Source organism: Bos indicus, chromosome 11 (genome assembly GCF_029378745.1).
Source record: "Bos indicus isolate NIAB-ARS_2022 breed Sahiwal x Tharparkar chromosome 11, NIAB-ARS_B.indTharparkar_mat_pri_1.0, whole genome shotgun sequence".
NCBI lineage: Eukaryota > Metazoa > Chordata > Mammalia > Artiodactyla > Bovidae > Bos > Bos indicus.
Window position 1 is genome coordinate 10,006,467 of NC_091770.1, and position 24,568 is coordinate 10,031,034.

The 24,568-nt window shown below is 50.6% G+C and overlaps 3 protein-coding genes across 9 annotated transcripts; 2 read left to right on the forward strand and 1 right to left on the reverse strand.

Moving 5' to 3' along the window:
* The first annotated feature begins 317 nt into the window (after positions 1-317).
* Positions 318-18,251, forward strand: LOXL3 (lysyl oxidase like 3). Of its 4 annotated transcripts, none has more exons than XM_070798397.1 (14): positions 318-424; positions 812-2,332; positions 3,999-4,162; positions 4,791-5,005; positions 14,787-15,003; positions 15,237-15,417; positions 15,550-15,704; positions 15,951-16,118; positions 16,253-16,415; positions 16,618-16,861; positions 16,957-17,072; positions 17,152-17,288; positions 17,396-17,507; positions 17,690-18,251. In XM_070798397.1, exons 2-14 carry the CDS (start codon positions 2,020-2,022, stop codon positions 17,761-17,763), a joined length of 2,259 nt encoding a protein of 752 aa, XP_070654498.1. In that variant the 5' UTR covers positions 318-424; positions 812-2,019; the 3' UTR covers positions 17,764-18,251. The 4 variants fall into 4 exon arrangements, with proteins under 4 accessions (XP_070654498.1, XP_019825426.1, XP_019825427.1 ...); XM_019969867.2 differs by having other exon boundaries at positions 319-424; positions 1,984-2,332; XM_019969868.2 differs by having other exon boundaries at positions 326-424; positions 2,008-2,332.
* HTRA2 (HtrA serine peptidase 2) lies at positions 18,198-21,427 on the reverse strand. The gene is made up of 8 exons (XM_019969870.2): positions 20,773-21,427; positions 20,447-20,651; positions 20,163-20,357; positions 19,891-19,923; positions 19,562-19,667; positions 19,357-19,426; positions 18,658-18,753; positions 18,198-18,556 (listed from the first exon to the last, which is right to left on the reverse strand). Exons 1-8 carry the CDS (start codon positions 21,276-21,278, stop codon positions 18,391-18,393), a joined length of 1,377 nt encoding a protein of 458 aa, XP_019825429.2. The 5' UTR covers positions 21,279-21,427; the 3' UTR covers positions 18,198-18,390.
* Positions 21,428-21,502: 75 nt separating this feature from the next.
* On the forward strand, positions 21,503-24,567 carry AUP1 (AUP1 lipid droplet regulating VLDL assembly factor). 4 transcript variants are annotated; one of them, XM_070798401.1, is made up of 12 exons: positions 21,503-21,700; positions 21,781-21,918; positions 21,998-22,148; positions 22,348-22,532; positions 22,786-22,858; positions 22,950-23,023; positions 23,110-23,317; positions 23,413-23,515; positions 23,646-23,765; positions 23,882-23,997; positions 24,182-24,300; positions 24,395-24,567. In XM_070798401.1, the coding sequence occupies exons 1-12, from the start codon at positions 21,651-21,653 to the stop codon at positions 24,429-24,431; spliced, it is 1,374 nt and encodes a 457-aa protein (XP_070654502.1). In that variant the 5' UTR covers positions 21,503-21,650; the 3' UTR covers positions 24,432-24,567. The 4 variants fall into 4 exon arrangements, with proteins under 4 accessions (XP_070654502.1, XP_019825430.1, XP_070654503.1 ...); XM_019969871.2 differs by having other exon boundaries at positions 23,251-23,317; XM_070798402.1 differs by lacking the exon at positions 24,395-24,567 and having other exon boundaries at positions 24,120-24,300.
* The last annotated feature ends 1 nt before the right edge of the window (position 24,568 follows it).

Genomic DNA, 24,568 nt, shown 5'->3' on the forward strand with positions numbered 1-24,568 from the left:
GGGGACTGAAGACTTCCCGGAGCTCGGAGCCGAGTCGCCGCACGGGGCGCAGCCCGGGATAGTCTGCGGCCCCGTGGCCTCCTGTGTGTCCAGCTCTCTGACCGCAGCTGCCCGGCACCCAACCCGCGGGAAAAGAGAGCTTTATTAAACAGGCTGGGAGGGGCGAGGAGGGGGGCGGGAGGGAGATTGAGCGGCGGCAGCGGCCAGCTTCAAGGAGGAGGGGAGAAGAGGAGGGAACTGGCCTGGGAGGGATCCTGGGAGAAGGCGGAATGTGGGAGGGCTCAAGGGGACGTGGGAGGAACGAAGAGGGGGGGCGGGGGAGAAAGAGGGGCAGTCTCCCAAGTACTTTTTTTTGGAAGTCCTAGGATTGATCTACAGGACCAAGACTCTTCTCCCAGCCGCTAGGGTCCCCGTTCAGCCAAAGGTAGGGGGAGTCACGCTCCCGGTGGGAGGAAGGAGAGTTGTAGATGGAGAGGATGATGGAGGGACCTGGGAAAAGGGGTGATGTAGGGTAGAATCAAAGGAAAGCCAAGCTACTGAGGGTTGTATAGTCAAAGAAGACACAAGAAGAGTGGGGAAAGGAAGCAGATATTGGGGAGTGGGGCTACAGGGTGTTCCAAATAGGGCATCCGAAGTGCCCGAAGGCTAGGGGCTCCTCTGTGAGGCCCTCTCCCTGGGTCCCCAAGCCAAAATGTCCCCAAACAAAGCTTCCCTGTTGTGTTGTTTGTCTGAGTTGGGGGAAGCATGGGGCAGGGGTTGTGGGGGGGCGGGTAGGGGGAGCTCGCTGTAAAGGAGTTGTTCTCCTTTACAGAGGGAAGGCCTTGGCTGAGAAGCCGACTAGTGCTCTTGCCTCCTGTGGCCCCGGGAAAGAGATGGCTGTGTTGGCAGGAGGCTTGGACAACCCCACCCCACCCCACCCCACCCCAACCTTGAGGCCTGGCCCTTCTGGGCCCCTTGACCCTGCAGGGCATGTAGGATGTGTACCAAGTTCTCCAATGCATTCTGGTTCTCTGCCTTTTCTACCTGGAATCTGCCCAGAAAGGACTCTCAGCTTGGCTGCCATTTAGGGGACCTGAGATCTGAGGATGCCCTAAGCCCCTTCTTGCCTGCCTCTTTCCACAATCAGTAACTATCTGTCCTCTCTCTGACTGGCTGAACAGGATCATCTGGGTCCCTCCTGCCTCTGCTCCTTGGCTTTTGTCAGTCCCTCTCCTCCTCTTTGCCTTTTCATGAGGTTCGTGGGGTTCTCAAGGCAATTATACTGAGTTTCAGTAAGCTCTGGGAGTTGGTGATGGATAAGGAAGCCTGGCGTGCTGCAGTCTGTGGGATTGCAAAGACTGAGCAACTGAACTGAACTGAACTCCTCCTTACTCATTGCCTGCCTTTCTCAGTTGCTCCCCAATTCTGTGTGCCAGACTCTCTCCTGATCCCCTTCTGTCCATTTTCAACACACTCTCTCTCTCCGCTGTCTGTTTGGTCCCCTTTTATTCCCACAGTTTCCCTTCCTCTCACATCCTGTCTGTCTGGGTCTCCCTCTCTGTGTCTCTTGCTCGGTCTCAACCTATTTATCTTGATGGGCCTCTGATCTCGGTCTCTAATCTCTGTCTTTTGATCACTGGGTGTCCTTGACCTGTGAATCGGGATATAGACGTGATGATAGCAGAACTAGGGAAAGGACATTATGAGACATAACAACTAATAGTGAGCGTTTATTCTTTACAGAAGGGAGGGAGAGCCTTCTCTCTCTCTCTCTTTTTCTCTCTCTTTCTCTCTCTCTCTTCCCCCCGCCCCCCTCCCCAATCTGGGTGTCTCAGTCTGTGCCTCTGTTACTCTGTATTTCTCTTCTTACCTAGTATTTCTTTCTGTCTCTCTTAACCCCTGGGTCCCTCCCTTTCTGTCACACTGGCTCTCTGTCTCTGGTCTTAACCAGTGTCTCTTTTCCTCTCATGACCTCTCTCTCAGACCTGGGCTTCTCAATTTCAGCTTCTCTCTCTCTGGGGCACCCAGGCCTTCCCTGCCATGGGACCTGTCAGCGTTTGGCAGTGGAGCCTGTGGGGGTTGCTGCTGTGCCTGCTGTGCAGTTCGTGCCTGGGATCTCCAACCCCATCCACGGCACCTGAGAAGAGGGCTGGGAGCCAGGGGCTGCGGTTTCGGCTGGCTGGTTTCCCCAGGAAGCCATCCGAGGGCCGTGTGGAGATACAGCGGGCTGGTGAATGGGGCACCATCTGCGATGATGACTTCACGCTGCAGGCTGCTCATGTCCTATGCCGGGAGCTGGGCTTCACAGAGGCCACAGGCTGGACCCACAGTGCCAAATATGGCCCTGGAACAGGTGAGCAATGCTTCAGGCACAGCCTAGGTATTGCCAAGGTACAGCCTAAATGTAGGGGAGGGAACAGCCATGGGGACACAGAACACCAAGAACAGCCAGAGTCAAGTACACCCGCGGAGGAGAAACCATCCAACATACAGCTGCATGAACTTAGGCTGATCAATGCCTTCTCTGAGCCTCAGATGCCCCCATGTGCAAAATGACTAGATGATCTGTAAGTTACCTTCTTCTGCCAAAGTATGATTCTACAAAGCCACATGCAAAGACAGCCTGACGCAGATGAGCCCTGTATGATTAAAGTACAGCTGGTTTCATGGGAAGCTGAGAGCAGGTAAATGATGTCTGGATGTCCCAAAGACAGAAGTGATCACAGATACTGCAGCCAACAAGATCAGATTATAATTTAGAGCTGAAACTGACAAGCTGGGCTTCCAAAGACAAGTATAAACTTTAAGATGTGGTTAGTAGGGGTTTAGGAGCAATTCTGAGACCTGGGGGCACTTGCATTGTATAAACTCACAGTGGAATTGGTAGAACTGGTGCAATCTGCAGTTAACCCCCAATTCCCACTGGTTAGACCACATCTGGAATAAAGCATCACTTTAGATGCCACATTTTCAAACAGACAGTAGAAAATGGAAGCACTGGGCATTTCCTGGTGGTCTAGTAGTTAGGACTTTGCGCTTTCACTCCCGAGGGCACAGGTTTAATCCCTGAATAGGGAACTTAGGTTCCTGGAAATGGAAGTACTTTCAGAGGAGAGCTACCAGATGTAAAAGATTGGAAGCCACGTTTCAAGGAGGAATAGCTGAAGAAAGCAGGGATATTTGACATGAAATGAAAAAGCTTTGGATAATAATTACATGATGGTTGAATTCAAACTTGAAGACAGTCATTTGACTGAGGGACTTTTTCTGGGTGGCATCAAAGGACTGAATCAGACCTGGAGTGGAGGAAAGTAATAAAAGAATCTCAATAGTTTGTGATAGTTCCGATAGCCTGATGGGGCAAGAGGTAGGTATCCCAGCAGAAGCTGGGTAAGTCCTGTCCGGATATGCATGAGGGTTCCCTGCACATGGCCCTTTGAGGGGCCACCAGTTCTGAGAGAAAGTCAGTGATACTCATTTCAGTTTGGCTCAGGTCAAGAGAAGAACACGGGGCAGCATGGCAGCACAGAGCAGTCACATGGGAGAATGGAAGGCTGAGGTGAAAGGCTCTTACGTTTCCAAGTCCTACAAATGGCTCAAATCCCTAAGCCCTCATAAATTGGCTGTATGGTCCTAGGCAAGTTACTTCACTTCCCTGAACTTCAATTTCTTTATACAAAATGGTGATAATATCTTCTGGCAGCTTTGTTCTAAGAATGATCACATATGCACATACCTTGGCAGAGTGCCTCACACACACTAGGCGGCTATCACTGAATGGGTAAGGACAGATCAGAACTTCAGTGTTGACTCTTGGGTTTTTTATTCACCCTACCAAATTCTTGGGTATCCCCAGAACACTATCAACTGTCCATCAATCCTATGCTCCCTTTCCTATTCCTTTCCAGGGTCCCCTGTCCCTTCCCTACCCATTATCTTACCAGGTGTGAGGCTTCCATGCTCTCACCAACATCCCCATGCTACCTCTCCAAGCCTCCCTTATCTCCCCTCCCACACAGGCCGCATCTGGCTGGACAACCTGAGCTGCAGTGGGACTGAGCGGAGTGTGACTGAATGTGCCTCCCGGGGTTGGGGGAACAGTGACTGTACCCACGATGAGGATGCTGGGGTCATCTGCAAGGACGAGCGCCTCCCTGGCTTCTCAGATTCCAATGTCATTGAGGTCTGTAGTTCATAAACACACACACACACATACACACACACACACACACCACCCAGGACGGCAAGACAGAAAGGGCTGTGGGGTGGTTATATGTGGAGATACTAGAATGTAGGGGATCCCATGTGCCCAATGGGATAATTGGGGTCAGTGGGAGACTGGGGGAGTGGGCAAAATGATAGAGCTCTGAGACACTGCATAGTCCAGGTTTATTTTAGCATTAGCATTCAAGTTACTAAGCCTGGCATGAACCTCTCCAACTTCATCCCTGGTCCCCAGGGCACCTGTGCTCTCTCTCAGCTCAGATATTCCTGAGGGAACATTTCACTCTTACTTTCTCTTACTTCTTCAGTGCCACTTCCTCCGTAAGTGTTCCCTCAGGCTCCAAGCAGAGTTAGATGCTCCTTCCCCAGCTTCTTCTGGACCCTTAGTCATTTCTCAGAGCCCAGCAAGTCCTCACACTCTGGTGGCTGCACCACAGTCAGTACCTCACAGAGCGCAGGCCTGCCTCTCAGCCCCATCTCGCCACTGGGTTCACAGCAAGTACACTCAATCAGGGTTTCTTTAGAGTGGCCAGACGTGTGAAAGGTGCCACTGGGATGCCTTCCTCTGCTTGTGGCCCCCTCCCCAGGTAGAGCATCACCTGCAAGTGGAGGAGGTGCGACTTCGGCCAGCTGTTGGAAGGGGCAGACGGCCCCTGCCTGTGACTGAGGGACTGGTCGAAGTCAGGCTTCCGGATGGCTGGTCGCAAGTGTGTGACAAAGGCTGGAGTGCGCACAACAGCCATGTGATCTGCGGGATGCTGGGCTTCCCGAGCGAAAAGCGGGTCAACGTGGCCTTCTACAGGTGAAGCGACGTGGGCGCTGGTGCAGCAGTCTGGAGTTGAGGGGTGCTTGTTAAGGAGCGGTGTTGAGGGACCTCCGAAGGGGTTGGTTCACCTGGGGAGCCGGGGGAAATCTGGAGGCCTCGGTGAAACTAGAGAGTTGAGAAATCTTGGACCATGAAGCGGCCCCCGAGGCGGATTTGCTGCGGGGACCAGCGAAGCTCTGGCCCCAGTGGCCAGAGCCGGGGCGGGGCGAGCGGCGGCGGTGGCGTCGGGGCCGGCGGTCGGCAGGTGGCGTCTCCGCGCCCCGGGGCCAGAGCTGGGCCTCGCGGGGCCACGCCCAGCGGCCCGGGAGCCCGCGGGTCCGAGTCGGTGGGTGGGGGTAGCGACCACGCCCCGCCGAGGCAGTACCCGGGCGGGGCCTAACGCCGTAAGTCTGACGGCGACCGGCCCGGGGCGCCCGCGGGGCGGCGGTCCCATCCTGGCCGCCAATCCCTGAAGGCCGGAGGGCGCCGGAAGAGGCTGGGGCCCTTCCCTGGGTCCCGGCGGCCCACTAGGCGTCTGTGAGCGCGAGAGCACTCAGGACTGCTAAACTAGTTTTCCAGAATATCCTTCAGCCCTGGAGGCCGGCCCTCTCCACCTGCACTGGAGCCCTGGTGTAGGCGCCGGCTTCCGGGGAATGTATCACACTGGGGACCGGCTCTTTGCTTACTGCGTCTCGCTTCCCTGGAGCATCTAATTTGGCCGTTTTAAGAAATTTTGAAATATCTTTATAATTTAAATGATTATCTTCTTCAGCTGTTCCTTAGACCAGTTTTGCAGGAAGAGCTCTTAACATCTGGGTGACCTTCTACTAGGCACGCTACTTCCGATGTGGGGCTGATCGGGGCAGGGTACAACATAACAGCTCTTTTTAATGAAAGCATCTAGATTTTGCACTGCCTTTCCGTTGAGGCAGCATCCCACTGCTCTTATTGACCTTGTAATCACCTAAATTAGGTCTTCCCTCCTCCTTGATACTGATAGAGCAGCCTATTTGAACCTGAATCTGTTGAGTTTACCCTATGAAATGTTTGATACATGTTCTCATGTTTGATACATCATTTAAAAACCATAATGATCCCATGAGATTATCTTGAATCTTGACATTATTTTGCACTTGTCATCCCTCCCTGCCCCCTCTGTTCAGTAGATATGATAGCTATGCCTCCTGACGTCATCAAAGTGACTGTTAAATGTGTTGAAATCTTTAGAACCAAAGTCTAACTCCTCTTATGAATCCTCCAGATTTACATCAAACCTTTAATCATTAGTTGTGAAATGTTTTTTCAACAGTTGGGACAAACTGAACACTACATTGATACAGCCAACATTTCATCATCTTATCTGTAATGAGATTATAGGAGATTTTATTAGTCTTTTGCTAAAATCCACATACACTATGTTCACAGCCATTCTGCAATTTTAGGAATCTTAAAGGAAGTCATGGTGGTTTGATTGAGCTGACTGTTACTGAAATCCTTTTAGATTTCTAAGGATCACCATATTTTTTCCTCAATGCTCACAAACTTTCTACTTAATGACTATTCTAGAACATAAATTATCTGTAAATTGGGGAATCCTTTTCCTCCTTTTTGAAAGTCAGTACATTAACCAGGCTCCAGTCTTTTCCATACCTGCTGAAATTTTTTTTGCCTTGGCTCTGAGAGACATCTGAAAGTTCTTTAGGCCCCAAGGAATATACTTTCTCTGGTATAGCAACTCATATACAGTTGAAAACATCTATGTGCTGTGCTCCTCTGCTGTTATCTACCTCGGGCCTATATTTCCCTATGCTTGTTCTTTACCTTCCCAGAACCAAATCCAGGTTCTGAAAGATTAGTGCGACTTAAATAGCAGGCATTTCAGATGAAGAGGGTAGCACGAACAAAGGTACAGAGAATAAACATTTATTGAGTGCCTATTGTGTGCCAGGGACTGTTGTAGACACTAGGAATTCAACAATAAACAACAACAACAAAACCCCCAAAATCCTTGATCTCATGAACTAGGGAAGAATCAGGAAAAAAGTAAAATTACAAAATGTAAGGATGGCAAAGAGTGTAATAGGTAAAAATAAAGCAGGGAAAATGTTAGGAAGTGGGACTGGAATTGCAGTTTTAAAATAAGTCAGAGGAGGCATCATTTGAGAAAATATTTATAGGGCACAATCTATGCAAAAATCTTGATGAGCATCTCCAGGAAGAGGCATCATAAATGAGAAGATACCAGAATGAGGGGTTAGGGGGAATTCTTGTCATACTCCAGGAAGCCACTGGGGCTGGAGCTAAGGGAACAAGGCAGAAGATGACAGGAGATGTAATTTAGGAGGAGATAAGGAAAGAATGAGGAGCCAGATCATGTAAGGCCATTTGAGAGACTTTAATTTTTACTGTGTGAGATGAGGTTTTGAGCAGAGGCGTGACATCTGTCTTCCACTTTTTGTGTATTGGGCTGTTTTGTTAAGAATAGACTGTAAGGAATGTGTAGAGTCAAGGAGGCAGGGAGACTAGTTAGGCAGTTATTGTCTCCTGAAAGCCAACTAAAGAAAGTGAGAGGTGATGTGACCAGTGAAAGTGGTGAAAAAGTGATCAAATTCTGTGTTGAAGATAAAGCCAACAGGATTTGCTGATGGATCCATCGTGGTATGAAAGAATGAGAGGAATTAGGGATCATTCCAAGGTTTTTGGCCTGAGCTAGATATGGAGTTGACCTCATTTGATAAAGAAAACAGTGAGTGGGGCATATTTTGTGTGGGGATGGGAGAGTGGAGATTGTATATTAGGAACTTGTTTTTAGACCAATTAAATTTGAGTTGCTTTAGATACTGAAATGGCGAAGCTATTGGATATATGACTCTAGAGTTCAGTTGAATTAAAGCCCTGAAACTGGACAACATCACCAAGGGAGGGAGCGTAAATAGAGAAAAGGAGGTGCAGGGACTGAACTCTAGGGAGTTTAAACATTATGAGGTCAGGAAGATAAGGCAAAATGCAAACAGAGAGGTGAGGTAGAAAGAAAACCAGGTGAGTGTGGAGACCTGGAAGCCAAGTAAAGTGTTTCAAGGAAGAGCAAGAGGGATCAACTGAGTCACTACTGCTGATGCATCCAAAAACATGAGGACTGAGAAATGAATAGGATTTAGTAACTTGGATGTCATTGTTGACCCCAACAGAGATGAAAATGAATAGGAAATTTTGAAAGACAGTTGACTAGAGTAGAAGATTTTTGTTTAGTCACTAAGTCATGTCCAACTCTTTTGTGACCCCGTGGACTGTAGCCTGTAGGGCTCCTCTGTCCATGGGATTTCCCAGCCAAGAATACTGGAGTGGGTAGCCATTTCCTTCTCCAGGGGATCTTCCCAACCCAGAGACTGAACCCATGTCTTCTGCACTGCTGAGCCACCAGGGAAGCGAGAGAGAAGATGTATACTGAGAAATAGTGGAAGAAAAATCTGAATGGATAAAGTAAGGCTAGGAAATGGAACACTTTTAATGCCAGAGTGGAGAGTTTTACCTTTATCCTATGAAAAATTAAAAAATAAAAGTACTTGTATGGGACAGTGACAAAAATAAGGCCAGTGTTTTTAAAGTTCGTCTGATAGTAGTGAATTGGAAGAGGAGGTTCTAGACGCAGTAAGAGTAATTAGGAAATATAAAAATGAAGCTGACTAGGAGGATGACAACAAAGAGAGAGGAATGAATAGAGGTAGGATGACTGATAGAACACAGAAAATAAAAGAAGAGATAACTAAAATGATTCTGAAACTGCTCAAGAGAAGGATGGTGCCTGGCATCTCTGGGCTTTAAGTTAATATGAGCTAGCTTTAGACATGGGCCATCCCTGGGAATTTTGAGGCTCAGGAATTGTCCCTAAGTATGCACAGACTCAAGAAAACTTCAGAAATCAGGAATATATGTCTACATATTGGAATCTCTTACTGAGTCTGGAATATGAAGGCTGGAAAAGGAGATATATATTAAGTACAGAGTTCATTCTTAGTAGGGAAAGAGATTACAGTGGTCCTGGGAGATTCTGTGATGAGAATTTGTTGTAGATATTCCTTCACAGGTCAAGTCAGACAGAGGGAGACTCCTCATAGGTAATGCAATTATAAAGGCTAGGCAGGATAGTTATAAACAACTCTGCCTTCCTTGGAGAAAGAAGATGCATCTGGTAGCTTTTAGAGGAAGTTAGTAAGATTTAGAGAATAAGAAAATCATAATGTGATGTATCATATTTCAACTTTGATTTGGTACTTCTACCCTAGAACATGTGAAAGTTGTAGAATTTTAGAAGAGGAAAAGAATGTACAGATAACTGAGCCATTTAATGCCTTTTGGCAGGCAAAGAAATTGAGGTTCTAAGAGCTTAAGTGCTATTTAAGAAGACACTCTTCTAGTTTATTTCAGATATTCTTGTTCATATTCAGATATATTCACTGACAGATATTTACTGAGCTCCCACTGTTTGCCAAGCACTGCGCAAGGTGCTGAGAATACAGAGGTGATGAGAGAGTTGATTTGGCACCAGATCATAGAAGACCTTGTAGGCTATGGTAATGATTTGAATCTTTATGATAAAAGTAACGGAAAGTGATGGAAGTTTTTTAATGAGGAGGGCTGTGAGAGAACGTGATCAGGTTTGGGGCTCCCACTTTGACTGCACTTTGAGAATGGTTTAGAGAAGAGCAAGAGCAAATGGATTAGAGAGTCATTCAGGAAGGAACACTGGCAGGACTTGGTTACAGATTGACTTTGGGAGCCAAAGAAGAGAGAGATGTCAAGGTTGATTCCTAAGTTTCTGGCATATATTTTGCTAAAACAATTGGACCCACATTAAATTTTAGGTACTTTTGAGATATCTAAGTAGGAACATCGAGAAGGCAATGGGATATACAAGGTTAGATGTAAATGAGAACATATAAAGAGAGGATGTGAAGTGAGAAGAAGGCCTTAAAGCTCCAAAAATGTAAATAACTATATAGAGGAGGAGCCTGCAAAGAAGACCAAGAAAGAGCATCCAGAATTAGGACTCAAATAAAGCTAATGGTGTTGTGACAGCTAAGGAGGGAGAGAGAACAGCAGTGTCAGATGCTACCAAGAGTCAGTGGTATGTGAGACCAAAAAAAAAAAAAAAAAAATCTAGATTATTATCACAGAGTGATGGGTGGGGAAAGACAGAAAGGACTGGATTAAGGAGTGAGTGGGAAAGATGATGAGTGTTGACACTACTGAAAAGTTTTTCTACTAAGAAGAAATGTGGGCTGGAGTGTGTGTGTGTGTGTGAGAGAGAGAGAGAGAGAGAGAGAGATTTGAATATGTTTAAAAGGATTCAGTTGAGGGAAGGTTATGTGCAACTTCTCAATTGAAAGAGAAAGGATCCTAGGGGAAGGAATTCAGAAACATTTAGGGGTGGTGGCTTTAGAAAAGAGAGACAGATATCAGCACTGTCCTTAAGTGCCAGGGCCTCAATGTAACCTGTATTTGCCTGATATATATTAATAATTATATATACCATATAATTATAAAGACCTTATAAAGTTCTTGAATAACTAGAGAAGTACTTCTAAATTTGTAGATAATACTACATTTTTCTGAGTATTGTTACATGATTTCTCTTGGTTACTGGTGAAAGAAAGTGCCAGATACATTTCATTTCAGACATGTTTGAGAAAAAAACATTTGGAGAAGACATTTTTCACTATACTTATCTGATGAAAGGTTCTAAACTCTTAGCAGTGTCTCAGGAAAGGGACCCAAGAGTTATTGTAGACTCTTTGCTAGGAATGTTGAATGTATTGGATGTTTTGGCAAAGATCATCCTCAGGAAGAAGCCAAGGTAGGAAATACCAAGCAGATTCAGCCCTGTTTAAATCTATATATTAAAATCCTCGCACATCTGCACGTAATATACCACATCCAAACATAACTCAAGAGAAGCAGCAGAACAGAACAGACAGGATAACTAAGAGGATAATGGGGAATTCCATACATTTTGTAAAGACAGACAAGACCTGCATTCATCTATATATAGTTGGACAGGACAAAGAGTGGGCAAAATGAAAGTCTTTGAAATCAAAGGGAGAATGAGAGGAGAAACAGACCTAGTTTTCATTCATCAGACTTAAGGTAACCTCCTGAAGAATAAAATAGGTCAAATATTTAGGTCAATTAAGAAGAAATAAGGTTTTAGACCTTAATTCCCTAGAAGTAAGTCTGGGAGATGAGCTGTTTGTGAATGACTAAAGCATGTGGGATTTAGTTTAGACAGGAAGGATACTGTCATCCTAAGCATCCTGGCCTCATGCTCCCCCAGTCAGACCCAGTCAATGTCCCTTGCTGTCCAGCCTTGTTCCTTGGTCCTCGTCCACTGGCCTCGGACCTGGATATGCCAGAAGCCAGAGCGCATCCAGAAAAAAAATAGTCAGCCTCCCTAGGTGTGACCAGGCCAGTTCTCTCTCCTTGCCTAGTCAGTCTGGCAATCCTAACACCCGTCATTTTAACCTGTCCCCCCAGCCCTCCCCCAGGTTTAGAGCAGCCCTAATATCAGTCCAAGAATCCTGTTCCCCGTCTGCCTTAGCCTGACTTCTGTGGGTCCTGGTACAGGGTCTCTATCAGCCCCGAGTCCACGTCCTTCACCGCAACTCACCTGTCTAGTTCATGTGCTTCTGAGGCCAAACAGCTGTGAAGGGTAGAGCCTTGGGGGCATCTAATGCTATAAGATCCTGCCACCAGGAGACCTCTAACTGCTAAAACAGAAATCTTGCCCCTGGTCCCTGTTCCACCAACCTTTCCCACTTGGTTCTAGACTGTTCCTGACTCTGCTGTTGTCTTATCCTCACAGAAAGTTGAGGAAGCGAGCGGCCAAAGCCTCGGCCCGACGCTCCAAGCCCCTTGGAAGGTAATGGGGCAAGAGCCCCGGGACCTCCTGCTCATCCCTGTGGCCCCAGGAGGTGGATGGATGGAAGGCAGCCTATCCATGTCCATCCCAAAACCCAAGCTGATGAATTAGGGATATGGCTGGAAAATGGCCATTCCAGGAGGGAGGAGTGGGGAGGCAGGCATGCGGGTGGGTAAGTTTTGATTTAGGAAGCACAAGGAGGAAATAATATAGGAATGACTAAGGAGACACCTCCGTATCTTTATACTGCCCCCAAATAGCTTGGACTCCAGCCTCAGCCATCTGCATGCTTCCTCCCCCCACAACTCCTAACCTCCCTTCATTCACCTACATCCCCACACTCTCTCCTCCCTCCACTATTCCTCTCATCTCCTCTCCCCTCCACCTGGACTGACATCACCAGATTTCTCATCACTGTTGCTGAATCCAGTGAGCAGCATGTATTCCAAAAATCCAGTTAAGTGGTATTCAGCAGTGTATGTGGAAAATCTGACTGCCTGCTTTGCCCCTTCCCACGCTCTGCATGAAGGGTCCTTCCTAGAGACAGAAAGAAGAAAGAATCCTTTGCCTTTCCCGGGTAATGCACCTGACCACTACTGCCACTAACTTCTTTCTCCTTTTTTCAGACCAGTCACCAAGCTTAAAGCCAAACCCAAAACCCGAATGGGCAGGGGGCCTATTAAGAGGTAAATAAAGTTTAGGCTGGGTGGAGAGGAGAGGGAGTGCCAAGTGATGAGTCGGGGGCATCGGGCTGTGGTTAGGAAGGGGTCCAAGAGACGCCTCCACAAGGAGGTGGAGGAGCAGCAGCAACTGTTACAAGCCACCTTACAGATGATTCACCACAATGTAAAGTAAGATCGGCCCTTTTGTTGTGGTTTTTTTTTTTTTTTTTTTGGCCCATATGTTTTTTGTCTGAGGAATTATGCTCGTCACAGGATTTTTGAAAAATCTCCATAGAAGTTCACCCATTGACTCCTCTTGTTCCACATGCTTATTTATCTTCCCCCAGCAGATTTTAGGAGATACTCTGGCACTCTTGTCCTTCAGATGCCATGCTTGCCTCTCGCCCAAGGAGTTAAGTTTCCCTAAGGGATCAGTGTTCCCATCCTACCTTTATTAATTGTTAAATGGAATAAGTGCTACTGGGTTGGAAGTGAGACTCAGGATCCCCTGTGGAACCTTTCCCAGGGCAGGAGTCAGATGACAGTCCTGGTCCTCTGGCCCAGTTAACACAGTTAGGCTCCCAGTTCCATCATTTTCCTTCTGGGCTCCTTCAGAACCCCAGGGAACAAAAAGCTTCCAATCCCAATGACTGCGTCTCAGGCTTCTGAAGGCAGTTCGCGCAAGAAAAGTCCCCTGGAGAGCTCCTTCAGCAGTGTGTGAGGGGTGGAGAAGTAGGCCCTTTCTATTGTCTCCTCCTCTTTTCACAGCATTCCAGGATCACTCAGGGGTCCCAGGCACCGCCCCCCCACTCCCCAGCTCCTCCCTCTGGTGCCTTCAACAGGCCTTGGCATTGGAGGGTGTTCCCATAGTGCCCTTCCAGCTTAGGGTTGTCTTGCACAACATGGCCATACTCTGGCCTTCCCTGACCCCCACATTAAAGCGATGACCTCTTTCACTTTTGTTTTCAGCCACACAGGACTTTGAAAGAATACTAAGTCTCTTTGAGCTTCAGAGTCCACTTATCTTGAGCTTCCAAAGGTATTCTGTAAAGTCTCCAGGCTTCCTTTGTCTGATTTGTCTATAACTTATCCCTCTCTCTGTGTCTTCCTAGCCAGTGGCTTCAAATCATCATATTCTCCTCTGACATCAAGTAATAGAGCACATTACTGTAGTAATTCGCCACCAGACCACCCTCACAGGCCCACCCCACCAACACAAGGCCTCATTGGTTCCTTCCCTCTCTGGGTTCAAACAGGCTGTTCTGGGAAGAAAGCACTTCTCTTATTTCATGGCTCACTGCCTTGAAATTTCATTCCCTTCCGTTGGTGTTGATAAGCAAGCCCCCTCATTCTCTCTAGCATCTCTCTGCTGTGTTTCAAAGTTTTAACGTCTCTAATTTAGTCCCATTTTCCTGCTCAGGTGGCTATGGAACATTCTTTCTGTTACATTTAAACTACGGAAGCATGGACTACCTCATTAAAGACTCATACAGTTCAGCTTTAGGTCTGGGGTTATCCTTACCCTTCAGTTGTTCACATTCACTCTCCTTCTCTGGTCATGTGGTCTCTCTTTGTCTTGCATTTGTACATCTTCATTCCTATATATACCAGCTCCAGTCTTTCCTGTGTTCCACCTTCTAGTCTGTTCTTCCTGTAACTGCCCATCATCCTCTGGCCTGGAAGCCCCTCTGGCCTCTAAGAAGCCATGTAGACCCAAGACTTACTCACTTCTTTGCATCCTGACTCATTTAGTTCTTTCAGTCGCAGCGTAATAGAAAGATCTGCTTACTCTGGCCATTCAGGCTTCCTGTTAGCTACTCCCTCCTGCCTATCTCTTCCAGATGGTCAGTCCTGGCTTCCTAATCTCTTTGCACAGCAGCTTCAGCCTCCACGGGGGCCAGCTCCCTGAAACCACACAGAACAAGGTCTCTGTCAGGCAAGTCAAAACTAGCTTTCCTTCCCACAGGGTTCTTCTGTTGCAGAACATACCCAAGGAGCCCCCTGTTTGGGCTCTTTCAGCCTGGAAACTCCCCATTACCGTTGTCTCTTTGTCTCTGTGTTTTTGCAGAGAAGAGAAGAAGAAGAACTAAAGCGGTCATGAAAGGTTGGGGGATGGTGGAGGCATGGAGCGGGAGGAGGGCTGCAGGCAAAGAGGCAGGAGCACTGTTTCACCCTACTGCTCCCACTCCTGTCCCCCCAGGCTGCTGGCCCAGCGGCAGCAACACTCCTTTGGTCTGCATGGGGTGGCGTGCGTGGGCACGGAGGCCCACCTCTCCCTCTGCTCTTTGGAATTCTATCGAGCCAATGACACCACCAGGTGCCCGGGGGGGGCCCCTGCGGTGGTGAGCTGTGTGCCAAGCCCTCTCTACGCAGCATCCAGTGGCCAGAAGAAGCAACAGTCGAAGCCTCAGGGGGAGGTGTGTGAAACACTATGACCTTCCCCACCGCCCAGGTGAAGAACCCCATAGCCTGGCCATCCCTTGATTAAGCATAGTTCTGACCTTTGAGGACAGAGAGGAACCTTCCAGGGGTTGGGCCACAGACCTGAGACCACCTGCTCCCTCCCACCAGAATCTCATTGATCTCCCAGGTCTACTGTCTCTGTGCTGATGTTCCCATTCACTGCTGCGCACGTCTCTCTCCTGTACAGGCCCGAGTGCGTCTAAAGGGCGGCGCCCACCCAGGAGAGGGCCGGGTAGAAGTCCTGAAGGCTGGCACGTGGGGCACGGTCTGTGATCGCAAGTGGGACCTGCAAGCAGCCAGCGTGGTGTGTCGGGAGCTAGGCTTCGGGAGTGCTCGAGAGGCTCTGAGCGGTGCCCGCATGGGGCAGGGTGAGGCGGGCACAGGTTGGAGGGAGAGGGAGGTAGGAGGTACATACTCCTGGAGGGGTACATTCCTTAGGAAGGAGACCCCTGGGCAGACAGTAAAGTTAGAACCTCCCGACCTCTGACTTCTGACCTTAGGCATGGGTGCCATCCATTTAAGTGAAGTTAGATGCTCTGGACAGGAACTCTCTCTCTGGAAGTGCCCCCACAAGAACATCACAGCTGAAGACTGCTCGCATAGCCAAGATGCTGGTGTCCGATGCAACCTGCCCTACACTGGGGTAGAGACCAAGGTCAGTCACTCTTTCCCACCTTGGTTCAGGAGTCTCATGTCCTATCCAGTCCTGCCTGGTCGTGATGCAGTCTGATGGCCCTACTGCCCACTGCCCCAGGCCCCGATCATCCTGCAGCTCCCCCTTGACGCCACCGCTTGCTAGCCCTGTAAGTGCTTCTGAATCACCATTCAGCCACGGGCCCACTGTGGACTCCCACTACTCCACCCCAAAAGCTTCCACAGCACTTCCATTGCATCACTACAGATCCGACTCAGCGGGGGCCGCAGCCGACATGAAGGGCGAGTCGAAGTGCAAATAGGGGGACCTGGGTCCTTTCGCTGGGGCCTCATCTGTGGAGATGACTGGGGAACACTGGAGGCCATGGTTGCCTGCAGGCAGCTTGGACTGGGCTATGCCAACCACGGCCTACAGGTGAGTGGGAAGGAGAAGGGAACCAAGGCTATTGCCTCCAAAGGTGGTGTCTGGGACACAGGTCTGCCAAAATGAGTCTCTTGGCTGGGGAGGCTGGATGGTGGCCTCACAAAAACACCTCTGTATGTCCCCAGGAGACCTGGTACTGGGATTCAGGAAATGTGACAGACGTGGTGATGAGTGGAGTGCGCTGCACAGGGGCTGAGCTGTCCCTGGACCAGTGTGCTCATCATGGCACCCATGTCACCTGCAAGAGGACAGGAAGCCGTTTTACTGCTGGAGTCATTTGTTCTGAAAGTGAGTCAAGTGTAGGGTGATGCAAGCCAGGGAGGGGAGGCTCTGGGTCACCTCTTTGCAGGAAGAGCTGCAATCTGGAGGGGTACACCTTCCCTGTGGAAAGCCAGTCTCACCCGCTTTCTGGGGGAGGGGGATGGAAGCACTCCCACCTGTCCCTGCCCCTCACCAGTGACGTCTAACTCTCCTCCCTTCCTCGGTGCAGCCGCGTCAGATCTGCTGTTGCACTCAGCACTGGTGCAGGAGACCGCTTACATCGAGGACCGGCCTCTGCACATGCTGTATTGTGCCGCTGAAGAGAACTGCCTGGCCAGCTCGGCCCGCTCAGCCAACTGGCCTTACGGCCACCGGCGTCTGCTCAGATTCTCCTCCCAGATCCACAACCTGGGACGTGCTGACTTCAGGCCCAAGGCTGGGCGCCACTCCTGGGTGTGGCATGAATGTCATGGGTGAGAGGGTCAAGTAGTAGAAGGGCAAGACCACTGGGGAAGAGGTGAGCCTGCTGGGGGCACGGAAAGAAACAGGGATCCCCTTGTCCCCACAGGCATTATCACAGTATGGACATCTTCACTCACTACGATATCCTGACCCCCAACGGCACCAAGGTGGCTGAGGGCCACAAAGCTAGTTTCTGTCTAGAAGACACCGAATGTCAGGAGGGTGAGTTGAGGCCCAGAATAGATGGCACTGTCCTCATCTCCACAGCCTTGCCTCGCATGACATATGCTCATCTCCTCAGATGTCTCCAAGAGGTATGAGTGTGCCAACTTTGGAGAGCAGGGCATCACTGTGGGTTGCTGGGATCTCTACCGGCATGACATCGACTGTCAATGGATTGACATCACAGATGTGAAACCAGGAAACTACATTCTGCAGGTGCCGGGGCTCTGAGATTTCCAGTTGTTGAGTGGGAAGAGTGTTTATTAAAGACACCTTTGGATTTGAGGAATGCAGCTCATTTGTTGGCTTTCTCCTACTCACAGGTAGTCATCAACCCCAATTTTGAAGTAGCAGAGAGTGACTTCACCAACAACGCCATGAAATGTAACTGCAAATATGATGGACATCGCATCTGGGTGCACAACTGTCACATTGGTATTTGGTGGGAAGAGAAGCCAGAAGGCCTGGGAGTGGGAGGGAAAGGCCTTCATTCGCATCTCCCTAGGTTGTTTCTGAGTCTCCCCACCCACTTCTGGATCTCCCAGTCTCTCCACTTCCACCCACCCTTCCCCATAATGGGTCTGTTTTCCTACCCAAACCACCTGTTCACCTTGCAGGGGATGCCTTCAGTGAAGAGGCCAACAGGAGGTTTGAACGCTACCCTGGCCAGACCAGTAACCAGATCATCTAAGGTGCCACCACCTTCCTCTGCAGACCACCACTGGCCCCTAACGGCAGGGGTCTGAGGCTGCCATTACCTCAGGAGCTTACCAAGGAATCTTTGATGTCGGCAGGCCCACAGCACTCGTCCGTTGTGCACTGCAGATATGGAACCATCAAGCAGAAATCACTGCCCTCTTTCTTAGGCTAGCTGTCCTGATCTGTGGCCAGGCACGGGGCATTCTGCTCCCAAGCCCAGCACAAAGCCAAGCATGCCAGAGAGAGGCGCACCTGACTGACTACCCAGGACACCAGACAACAGCGGCTCGTTTTCTTGAACAGGGAGGTCAGAACGGTTTAACTCCAGCATCTCCCCTCAGTTCTGGAAGACAAAGCTTTACCTCTAGCCTTTTTGTGGGGGGAAAGAGCAGTGTTCCACCCTTCCCCTCATTTTTCAGTATGACATGTTGTTAGGTATAATTTTATTTTATATAAAAAGTGTTTTTGTGATTCTTCAGAGCCCAGGAATTGGTGCTGGTAGTTGGAGGGACCTGCCCCCAACTGGTTCAGTCAATCCTCTGTCCAGGTGCCCTCAGAGCCCAAGCCATGAAACCAAGGTTGCAGTCCGAACAGGAGCCTCCTCCTCTTGCTGGTTCATTCATTCCGTGACTTCAGGGGTCACATATAAGGTCAGAGTTTCCTGTCCTCGCCGGATCCGCACTGCCAGTTGGGATTGGGTTCGAACAGCTTCATAAATATCTTCAGCATTTTGTACCAGCTGCTCCCCAATGGCCAAGATCACATCACCAGGTCGTAGACCAGCCCTATGGCAAAAGATAGAGAGATAAAGGAGGGACTAGATGGCCCAGTTCAAGGGCACATACACCCCACCCATCTCCACCTCCTAATGCAGCCTCTCCCTCACCGGTGAGCAGGGGAGTCCAGGATGACTTTATGGATGAGCACACCATGCTGAACATCAGGAAAGCTTGGTTCTCGAAGCTGTAGTTCAGCAAGGATGCTGAAAGGACACAGATCACTCTGTTAATCACAGGGCACTCTCCCCATTTGGGGTTTGCCTCAAATCCTTCATCAGCATGCTGACAAGTGGGTGAACAGGGCATGCACTAGATCCTCTTGATACAAAAACAATTCACTTTCTGCCTTCTAGCAGTTAGGACGTGGAATTCCAAGTGACACACAGGGTTAAATCAATAGCACTAATGTCATTCTAGAATCCTAAAAGAAGCTATAACTTTAGGAAGTGCTATAACTTTAGCTTAACCTAGAAGGATCAATCTGATATTTAACTATATAAAACAAGAACAACATAAAAACACGGGATTAGGAAATCAAGTTGGCAGGAACAGAAAATACTCATAGGGAAGCCACGTCTAGGTTGGGTGTTGTAAATCTAAGCAATAACAGGATGGGAGGTATGCAAAATAGAGTGAGGTGAGAAAAATCAAGATAATGAGAGAGAACAGCTCTTCTGATAGCTCCAAGAATGGGGCAACTCATCTTAGATAAAAACAGAACTAAGAACGAAGCTCAACAGAACTGCCAGGTACCCACCACGGGTTACACTGATGGCCCTACGTGTCACTACCCCTAAAGCTCATACCTGGGAGTCAAGGTCAGCATCATCACCCCAATGTAGCGGCGCTGGGACCCACTGATTCCAAACCAGGAGTCTGTGTTAGAAGGACAAATGAGCCCCACCCAGGTATATCCTTACTTCCCCTCCCCCTCCCAATAGACCCCTCTCCAGCAAACCCTCCCCACCCCTGCCACTTAAAGAAACCCCTTTCCCCGCAAGCCAGGCTTACTCTTCTTTTCTCCACGATGCAGAAACTCTCGAAGGCGATCAGAAGGGATGGCAAAGGAGATTCCAGATGTGACCTTCATGGTATTCACCCCAATCACCTCCCCATCCTGTTGGGACACAGCCCACTATTCTCTAACCCAAACAAATAATAGGAGATGGGGGTACCTGAGCAAGAGTGGCAGGGAGTTTTAGGGAGATCTAGTTGGATTCTGGGAGACAGCCAACAAGAAACTGCTCAGAAACTTGACCAAACATCGGTGAATTAGGGAAAACCCACCCCTTCCCATACTGACCTGGGATAGGGATTCTTGGAAAGGATGTCACACTCACCAGGTTGACCAGGGGACCTCCAGAGTTTCCAAACTGCAGGACAAGGAGAAAATATGGGAGAGATCCAGGGACTCTATGCCTCGGGGCACAATCAGGATGTAGACACTTTCTCCAAATCCTCTCCTTTCCCAGCCCGTGAAGGAGTGGCCACATTTTTTGCGACCCAATCCCAGTATATAGGCTCATCCACCATCTATCACCATTGGTGCCTGTACCACACACCCCCTACCCCCCCCAACCTAGTCTCTCATTTCTCTCATATCAGGACGCACATCAATAGCTGCATCAGTCTGGATATACTCCACATTGGTTTGGGGAAGGCCCAGATCTTTGGCTGGACGCTGAGCAGAGCTGACAATGCCGGAGGTGATTGTGTTCTGCAGTGCAAAGGGACTTCCCATAGCAACAACAAACTCCCCTTGCCGAACATCAGCTGAGCGTCCCAGGGGCAGCGTAGGGAGAGGCTCCTAAGGGAGAATGGGTACAAGAGACCTGTCATCTGGAGATGTGAACAAATTCACAGCCCCAAGCAGATATGGCCTGCCCCGACCCCCACCTTGGTCTGAATCCTCAGCGTGGCGATGTCTGCCACAGGATCCACAGCTGTGACCACGGCCTCATACGTGTCGCCGCTAGGCAGCCTTACACGGACTCGGCGCCGATCAGCCACCACATGGGCATTGGTAACGATGAGTCCATCGGCAGCCACCACGAATCCTGAGCCATTCGAGATAGGGACTTCACGGCCCGAAAAAGGGTGCCTGGAAAAAGGGGGGGGGGCGGGGCGAGGGGGAGTACGGATGTGAGGAGGCTCGGACCCATCCTTCTTGCCCGCCCTCTAGCCCGCGGCTGCGGTGCCTTTGTGTTTACCCCCACCGTTACCTGCCCAAGATCTCGATATAAACCACCGCAGGGGCCGTCTTCTCCACCACGTCCGCGATGAAGTTGTACTGGCTCCGGGGAGAGGTGGGCGGCGAGCCAAGGACCGAGGCGAGCACAGCCGGGGGACCCCGCCCCCCGCCCCAAAACAACAACAGTACTGCCCCTCCAGCGCCCAGCGCCACCGCTAGCCACACGCGCAGACGGGTTCCAGGAGTCCCTGAGTCTTCCGGGGTCCGGGGATCTGGGGTCCCAGCGATCAGCCGTGCTCGGAGATCCGAAGTCCGGGACCTCAGGCATGTCCGTGGTTCAGGGACCCCCACAGACAACCGGGCCCTGAAACTGGGGGTCCCATAAGTCACTCGGGTCCGAGGGTCAGGAGTTCCTGACGTCAGCAGGGCCCGGAGGTCAGGGGTCAACAGGGGTCCCTTTCCCCAGCGACCCCCCCACAAAGCCCGCCATGCCCGGAGGCTCCAGCCAGCACCCCGCCCCGCCCTCAGTGCAGCCATCAGCTCCGCCTCGGCGGCTTCCTCGCCCGCCCAGCGCAGAGGCGGCGCCCTAGACGCGACCGGGAGGACGGCTGGACGCTGAGAACGCCGGTACCTGAAGTCTCCAGAAGTGCACGCTGGGACCCAGGATTCCAGGAGGCCAACTCCGCCCCCGCCCCTCGAATGCCGGGAATTGTGGTCCCCGCGGGACGCGAGTTATGAGGTGGCCTACGGGTCCGCGAGGCATGATGGGACCGCTAGCCCTTCCGGGGCGCCTCAGAATTTCAGGTCCCGGCACCCTGGGCGGATGCCCGCAGACTCCGCCTTCCCAAGAGCCCCTGCGGCGGGGCGCAAAGATGGCGGCATCGGCCAGACAACCCTAAAGCAGCGGCAATGGAACCTCCCTCGTCTCCGGGGCCGGAGCGGCTCTTTGATTCGCACCGGTAAGAACCCCGGTGGGAAGAGACCGACTTCCGTGTCCACTTGGCCTTCGGCGCCCGATCACCCCGCCTCTCGCCCCCAGGCTCCCGGGTGACGGCTTCCTGCTCCTCGCGCTACTACTCTACGCTCCAGTCGGGTTCTGCCTCCTGGTCCTGCGCCTGTTTCTTGGGATCCACGTCTTCCTGGTTAGCTGCGCGCTACCAGACAGTGTCTTTCGCAGGTTCCGACCCGGGCGCTCGGGGAGGGTCGGGGCTGGGCCTGGCCCGAGGCCAGGTAGTCACCACTGCCTGCGTTCGCAGGTTCGTGGTGCGGACCATGTGTGCAGTGCTGGGGCTCGTGGCCCGGCAGGAGGACTCTGGACTCCGGGATCACCGTGTCAGGGTCCTCATTTCCAACCACGTGACACCTTTCGACCACAACATAGTCAACTTGCTCACCAGCTGTAGCACCGTGAGTTAGGGAGGAAGCCGAGAGTGCCACGGAGTGGCTCCCTGGGGCCCAGCTCAAGGCGCCCCTCTCCGTGTTCGGCTTTCCCTTGGGGACCACAAGATACTGACCCTTACCCCGACCTCGCTTTTCTACCCATATGTCAATTTTTCTCACTTCACAGCATTCTTTTCTTCTTGCTTTCTCTCCTTCCGATTCCCAGCCTCTACTCAATAGTCCCCCAAGCTTTGTGTGCTGGTCTCGGGGCTTTATGGAGATGGATGGTCAGGGCGAGTTGGTGGAGTCACTCAAGAGATTCTGTGCTTCAACAAGGCTTCCCCCTACCCCTCTGCTGCTATTCCCCGAGGAAGAGGCCACCAATGGCCGGGAGGGGCTCCTGCGCTTCAGGTGGGTGAGCACAGGTATCTGTCTCCAACTGTAGGTGATCAGGCTTGGGGGCCCTTGGGTTTTCACAGCCTTCTTCAGCCCTGCCCCCTACTTTCCTAGTTTATTTACTTTTTGCCCACTTTTAGTTCTTTCCCTTGAATCCGTTAATTTCCCACGTTTCTATTTGTACAGTGTGACAGTGTCTGTTTTAAGTCAGGTATGAGCTGCTGACTAGATTGGCTAGAATCCCATCTTACTTTCTTCACTCTTATAGTTCCTGGCCATTTTCTATCCAGGATGTGGTACAGCCTCTTACCCTGCGAGTCCAGAGACCTCTTGTCTCCGTGGTGAGTGTGTCCCACAGGGAATCTCTGGGTTTGGAGGGGAAGTTTCCTACTCCTGGCCCTGGTTTAGACCTCACTCATGCCCTCCCCTCAGACGGTGTCAGATGCATCCTGGGTCTCAGAACTGCTGTGGTCACTTTTCGTCCCTTTCACGGTGTATCAAGTAAGGTATTAACTGTCCTCACTTTTTGGTGGCTGGGAGAAACTCATCTCAAGGTCAAGGAAGTAGCTGTCTCTGCCCTGTCCTTTTGCAGATCTTTTAATGTCAAGGTCCTACCACAGAGGCAATATAAAGTATTTATTACCTCCCTACTGTCACCACCACTGTTCCAAGAAAAGACGCATCAGAGTGGAGAGTGGGTGACCCCAACGTGGACCTGGATTATTTTTTGCAGGTGGCTCCGTCCTGTTCATCGACAGCTGGGGGAGGGGAGTGAAGAGTTTGCCCTCCGTGTACAACAGGTGGTAGGGGACATGGGCAGGGTGGAAGTGGGTTCTTTCTTTAGGGGGAAGGAGAGGAACACTTGAGAAACTTCCAATCCTCCAATTTTCCCTAGTTGGTGGCCAAAGAATTGGGCCAGACAGGGACACGACTCACTCCAGCAGACAAAGCAGAGCACATGAAGCGACAGAGACACCCCAGATTGCGCCCTCAGTCAGGTGTGTGGTCTCTGGACATAAAGCTTTTCAACTCTTTTGCAGCCTGTTCTGACTTCCTCCCTATGCCTGTACTAATCAGCCTCTCTCCTTGAGTTTTCCACTCACCATATTTTGGATTTCTTTTTTGCAGCCCAGTCTTCTTTCCCTCACTCCCCTGGCCCTTCTCCTGATGTGCATCTGGCAACTCTGGCTCAGAGAGTGAAGGAGGTTTTACCCCATGTTCCACTGGGCGTCATCCAGAGAGACCTAGGTATGAGAAAGAGTAGCTTTACCCAAGAAGACAGGCATAGGGAGGGAAAGTGGGTGGCGAAGGGAGAAGGTGAGCAGAGAAATAGACTGTGCTGTCCATTCCTCCCTTCTCCGCAGCCAGGACTGGCTGTGTAGACTTGACCATCACTAATCTGCTTGAGGGAGCCGTAGCTTTCATGCCCGAAGACATCACTGAGGGGACCCAATCCCTTGCCACAGCCTCCACTCCCAAGGTGAGACCCAGAAAATGAGCAGGTCCAGGACTTGAGGTGGGATGGGGCAGTCTGCATATTCCCTGTCCTGACGTCTGTTTTTGATCCTGAGACCCTAGCACAGTACCTCTCTTGCAAAGTAGGCATTCGATGCGTGTTTAATGATGATGACTTCGCAAGCCCTCTGACATTGTGATCACCTCAGTTCCCCAGCTCTGGCCCGGCAACCCCTCAGCCCACAGCCCTAACATTTGCCAAGTCCTCCTGGGCCCGGCAGGAGAGTCTACAGGAGCGAAAGCAGGCGCTGTATGAATACGCGAGAAGGTGAGACGCTTAGAGGACAACCAGTAGGAAAGGGCAGGTTGGAGAAAGGGAATAATATAGCAAAGCCCATACAATGTTTTCTTGTGTCCCACAGGCGATTCACAGAGAGGCAGGCCCAGGAGGCTGATTGAGTACAGGATGGCACCCAGAGCCGCAGGACGGAGACTGGGGGCAGCCCTCACCCGACTCAACAGGCCGGATGGGTGGGTGCTAAAGGGAGGAATGGGCTCCCCCCAGTGTCACATTAAATTCAGGGTTTTCACTCAAG